Here is a 5,570-nt window from a genome sequence, read left to right on the forward strand (position 1 = left end):
ATACTTTACAATTTGAAAACAATGATGAAATTATTGAAAATAATGAAAATGGTGCAGCATTTGCGACACACATTAGGGACTCTCTTTGCAATTATTTTATGACTCCAAATGGAATGGTCAATTGGCAGCATGATTATGTAACGAGAGGACAAAATCAAGACTTTATCTACACGTAAACATTTGATCGATTGATTACACGTGTCATATTGTGAAATGTAATATGTGTCATATTGTGTATGCTAATATGTATTTATTATGTGAATATAAAATAAATAGTACAAAATTTCTTTAATATTATTATTAATATTATTATATACTAGTACACATATATTTTATTACTAAAATTAATATCGCACAATCTTAAAACATGAGTATTATATGTACCTACGAATAAATGCAAATTATTTATTTTATCACAAAAATCATCTCGCTCACAGGTTTTTTTTTCTCCACAAAATTTGCATGATTTCTTGTTTCTTGACTTGTTTTATATCATTATCCAATTGTTTTAATTCCGCCATAACCAGATTGCAAAATAAAGTGTCTGGATCATTCTGCATTTGTGCACCATCTTTTTTAGAATTCAAATGCTCTGTAACTGCTTGATTCAAATTAATAAAAGACACTTTGAACTTATCGTTTTCAGATTCTGTATTTTTTCCGTCTTTTTTAATTGATATATTAGGATTAAATTTGCCCTTCGCATATGACGGCTTTTTGAAAGTGCCGGTAGATCTTACGCTCGTTGAAGAAAGGCGTGAAAAGTTAATCGTGTCGGATGATGACCGAGTTGACAATAATTCATGTTTGAAATCATTTGTACTACTTTCTGTCGTCGAAAGAAAAGATGCGCATGACGCATCATCAAAATTACTAATAGTGGGTGATGTTTCCGGTATTGGGCATTTTTTTATTGGTGAAAATATGTTTGCATCAATTTGTTCCAAAGAAGTTCTTTCTTTTTCCAGAGTCTGTTTGCCATGCTGCACCCAATTTGAAATTTCTTTATTTAGATTCTTGTCTTTTAAACAATCAGAAATATTATACGTTTTTTGTAACTTGATGTTGGTTATCGATCTGAAACCATATTATATTTGATTAAATTTGTGGATTAATAAAAGTGTGGTAAAACATGTCAATTAGTTCTCCTTGACAAACACAGGTAATCAAGAAAAATTTGATAAATATAATAAATCTACTTCTACAAATTATGAATTCTGATCCTATCATAAATTTAAGTAAAATCTCAATTTCTTTAAAATTATAATGTTCTACTATATATACCATCTCGCTAATAAGATCATAGAATCAAATGTAAGGAATTCTTACTTTCTAGTTTTGACAAATTTGTCAATATATTTCATAGACTCAAAGTATACAAATCCTCGTCTTTTAGAGGCTCCACTTCCACATGTCGTTTCATTTTGTCTTTTTTTCTTTTCTTTAGAGAAAGATTCTCTCAGACGAGTCCACCGATTGCAGCAAACATCCGCTGAAATATATGTTAAATACAGTTACTTGTAACGTGGTTACCGTTGCCGTTACTTTTTATAATAACCATTTGGTAATAATAACGTTACAATTTTATTTTTCATAACGTTAATAGTAACGGTATAGGGAATGTCACTTTTGAAAAGTAACTCATTACCGTTGCGCGTTACTCAATGAAAAAAACTCGTTACTTTAATCGTTACGTAACGAGTAAAAATAACGTTGTTACTAATGCATTACTTTTACTCGTTACGTAACGAATAAAGTAACAAGTTACTTTTTTCATTAAGTGTAACGCGTAATGGTAATGAGTTTCAAAAGTGGCATTCCCATCCTGGTGATACCATTAGCGTTATGAAAAATTGTTACGTTAATTGTTACCAAATGGTTATCATAAAAAAGTAACGGTTACGACGTTACAAGTAAAGTGAACAACGTAAAAATAAATTTTAAAAAATAAATAATAAATAAATAAATAAACAATGAATTGAATAGCTTATTGTTAATATTGTTAAACTTTTAAAAATAAAACTTACGAGACGTGGCCAAAATTTTAGATATCTCTAACCAAGAGTTCTCTTTTTTTATCACATCGCGATAATCTTTACAACTGCTGTCATATAGGTGTGGATATTCTTTCACAATTCTTATTAACAAATCATCAAAATTTTTATCTTCGTCGTTTAGCAACGTCACTTCTTTATTTAGATTCTTGTCTTTTAAACAATCAGAAATATTATACGTTTTTTGTAACTTGATGTTGGTTATCGATCTAAAACCATATTATATTTGATTAAATTTGTGGATTAATAAAAGTGTGATAAAACATGTCAATCAGTTCTCCTTGACAAACACAGGTAATCAAAAAAAATTTGAATATAAATATAATAAATCTACTTTTACAAATTATGAATTCTGATCCTATCATAAATTTAAGTAAAATCTCAATTTCTTTAAAATTATAATGTTCTACTATATATACCATCTCGCTAATAAGATCACAGAATCAAATGTAAGGAATTCTTACTTTCTAGTTTTGACAAATTTGTCAATATATTTCATAGACTCAAAGTATACAAATCCTCGTCTTTTAGAGGCTCCACTTCCCCTTGTCGTTTCATTTTGTCTTTTTTTCTTTTCTTTAGAGAAAGATTCTCTCAGACGAGTCCAGCGATTGCAGCAAACATCCGCTGAAATATATGTTAAATACAGTTACTTGTAACGTGGTTACCGTTACCGTTACTTTTTATAATAACCATTTGGTAATAACGTTACAATTTTATTTTTCATAACGCTAATAGTAACGGTATAGGGAATGTCACTTTTGAAAAGTAACTCATTACCATTACGCGTTACTCAATGAAAAAAATAAATCGTTACTTTAATCGTTACGTAATGAGTAAAAATAACGTTGTTACTAATGCATTACTTTTACTCGTTACGTAACGAATAAAGTAACAAGTTACTAATTTTTTCATTAAGTATAACGCGTAACGGTAATGAGTTTCAAAAGTGGCATTCCCATCCTGGTGTTACCATTAGCGTTATGAAAAATTGTTACGTTAATTGTTACCAAATGGTTATTATAAAAAAGTAACGATTACGACGTTACAAGTAAAGTGAACGACGTAAAAATAAATTTTGAAAAATAAATAATAAATAAATAAATAAATAATAAATTGAGCTTATTGTTAATATTGTTAAACTTTTAAAAATAAAACTTACGAGACGTGGCCAAAATTTTAGATATCTCTAACCAAGAGTTCTCTTTTTTTATCACATCGCGATAATCTTTACAACTGCTGTCATATAGGTGTGGATATTCTTTCACAATACTTATTAACAAATCATCAAAATTTTTATCTTCGTCGTCCAGCAACGTCACTTCAGAATTCAGGTTTTTATTTTCTTCATTTTCGGACATGTTTATATTGTGACAGTAATCCGTGTGATCGTATGCCATGAAGATCGATTCTATAAATTTAAAGCATTAAACATGAAACATACCGAAAATTATGAGAAGATGCGTTTATTTTGCAATAAATTACAATTTCTGGTGATCACCTCGAACTCGACGACGTCTCGCTATCCGTCTTCGGATCTTGCGCTGATTTGGCTTTCGACGCGTCTTGATTCGATCGAGTTTGCTTGCGTCTTGTTAGTCGCGGAGCTCTGAGCCTTCACAGTAGAAAGCAATTTGGTTACTTCGGCACTGATATCAATTTTGCTCAGGTCACCTAATTTGTCCAAAATAGCGGCCGGCTGGGGTACGTTGGACACGGATGTCGCAGGCTGGAGCTCCTCCTTGATAACGAGGTTTTGCGTCTTCTCGATAAGCTCGATTTCGTCTTTCGAACTATCCACTATAGTAAGATTACCTTCCTCGTCATCATTATCATCGTCCTCGTCATCCGAATACCAATCTTCGATAATCTGATCGGTATTTTAGGTGCATCGGACTCATTGTCTATGTTTTTCAAACTGTCTTGAGCCGCGCGTTGCTGCTGCTGTTCGGCACACAAAATCAAATTAACCTCAAAACACTATGTTTACGAAACTGAGACAATTCACACTAATAATTATATACGGTCACTGTCAGTTCGTATTTTCATTACGTTGATACATAAATAATGAGAATACTTACGAGTTAATCAATATAAATCCGTTCTTTGTTCTTAATTACTTTTCTAAAAGGACCAGCTAAAATGAGAATGTATGTGCCTATGCCCGTGGCTATGCAGTAGATTGGAAATTCAGAAGCCATGGGCAGAATACAGAAACCATAGCGCATGCGCTATGATATCTGCCATTCTGCCATAGACAGATAAAGTAATATCACAGCGCATGCGCTATGGCTTGAAATGCCATGGGCGTTCTTAATCTTTAAAAGAGGATATCTTTCAACTTTATGTGTCATATTTTGAATTGTTTCTATTTTTAGCACATATTGTGTATGGATACTTAATTTTTTTAATTGACATATTAATTTTTATTAAATATTTTCGTAAACAGTGAAATTACCAGTAATAATTCGTGAAAAAACTGTTACATGATATATATATTATAGTTCTTATAAACAAATATATTAATCGTATTATTTTGCAAACATACCTTATAATTTAAACTGAAAATAATATAATCGTATATGAAATAATATAGTCATATAAGATTATATATTATCAAATCAGAATATTGCATCTCAAAGTATCCAATAGATGGCATTCGATGTGATCTGTTTCTCGTATTTAAAATTTGACAAACAGTGTTATAAGAACGGCATCAAAAAGACACGACACTGGCCTGATGAGAGTTTATATGGTCATATATAAATTCATATATAATAAGATAGCGCCTTCTTATATGAGCATATAACACACTATAAGAGATATTTTTTATAGTCCTTATATAATCTTATACATATAATCATATATGACCATATAAGATCTTATCCGGCCAAAATTCATATATAAGCATATAAGACCGCTTCTTATATGAACATATAAGACATTATAAGGGTTTTTTTTCCCGGGATATTTATTTGCAATCTTTTAAAAATATTTTTAAAAACATTTTTCTGACATGATCTGGCGTGTGTACTGGTTGTCGCAGTTCGGGTACTGGCGCAGTGTTGGATGATAACTTGGGCCCAATACTGGCAGACAGTACTGGCCCAGCCGTTGTCTACTGGTACTGCCCCAGTACAGAATTTATGATCGGCTTAGTACTGCGCCAGTATTGGTTGCCAGATTTCTGATACCGCCCTTATAGAAATTTAATACTGTAAGTGATTTTTTTGCTAGTAATTAATTACTTATTTTGAGTATTAAAATCATTAAAAACAGTACTTTTAATACTCGAAATAAGTAATTAATCACTCTCCAAATAATCACTTACAATATTAAATTTCTGTAAGGGCGGTGCACCACCTGCCCCAGTACAGGATTTATTAACGGCTTAGTACTGCGCCAGTACTGGTGCCAAATTTCTGATACTGGTGCATCACTGGTAGCACCAACGGCTTAGTACTGGTCTCAGATTTCTGATACTGGTGCATCACTGGTAGCACCAACGGCTTAGTA

General features: G+C 31.5%; 1 protein-coding gene across 1 annotated transcript; it reads right to left on the bottom strand.

The window, feature by feature from the left end:
* Positions 1–295: 295 nt before the first annotated feature.
* LOC112461156 lies at positions 296–3,649 on the bottom strand. Its single transcript, XM_025026298.1, has 6 exons — positions 3,556–3,649; positions 3,217–3,465; positions 2,519–2,681; positions 2,028–2,263; positions 1,330–1,492; positions 296–1,077 (listed from the first exon to the last, which is right to left on the bottom strand). The coding sequence occupies exons 2-6, from the start codon at positions 3,452–3,454 to the stop codon at positions 432–434; spliced, it is 1,446 nt and encodes a 481-aa protein (XP_024882066.1). The 5' UTR covers positions 3,455–3,465; positions 3,556–3,649; the 3' UTR covers positions 296–431.
* Between the last annotated feature and the right edge of the window lie 1,921 nt (positions 3,650–5,570).

The sequence above is a fragment of the Temnothorax curvispinosus genome, unplaced genomic scaffold, assembly GCF_003070985.1.
Source record: "Temnothorax curvispinosus isolate PA1 unplaced genomic scaffold, ASM307098v1 QBEX01011098.1, whole genome shotgun sequence".
Taxonomy (NCBI): Eukaryota; Metazoa; Arthropoda; class Insecta; order Hymenoptera; family Formicidae; genus Temnothorax; species Temnothorax curvispinosus.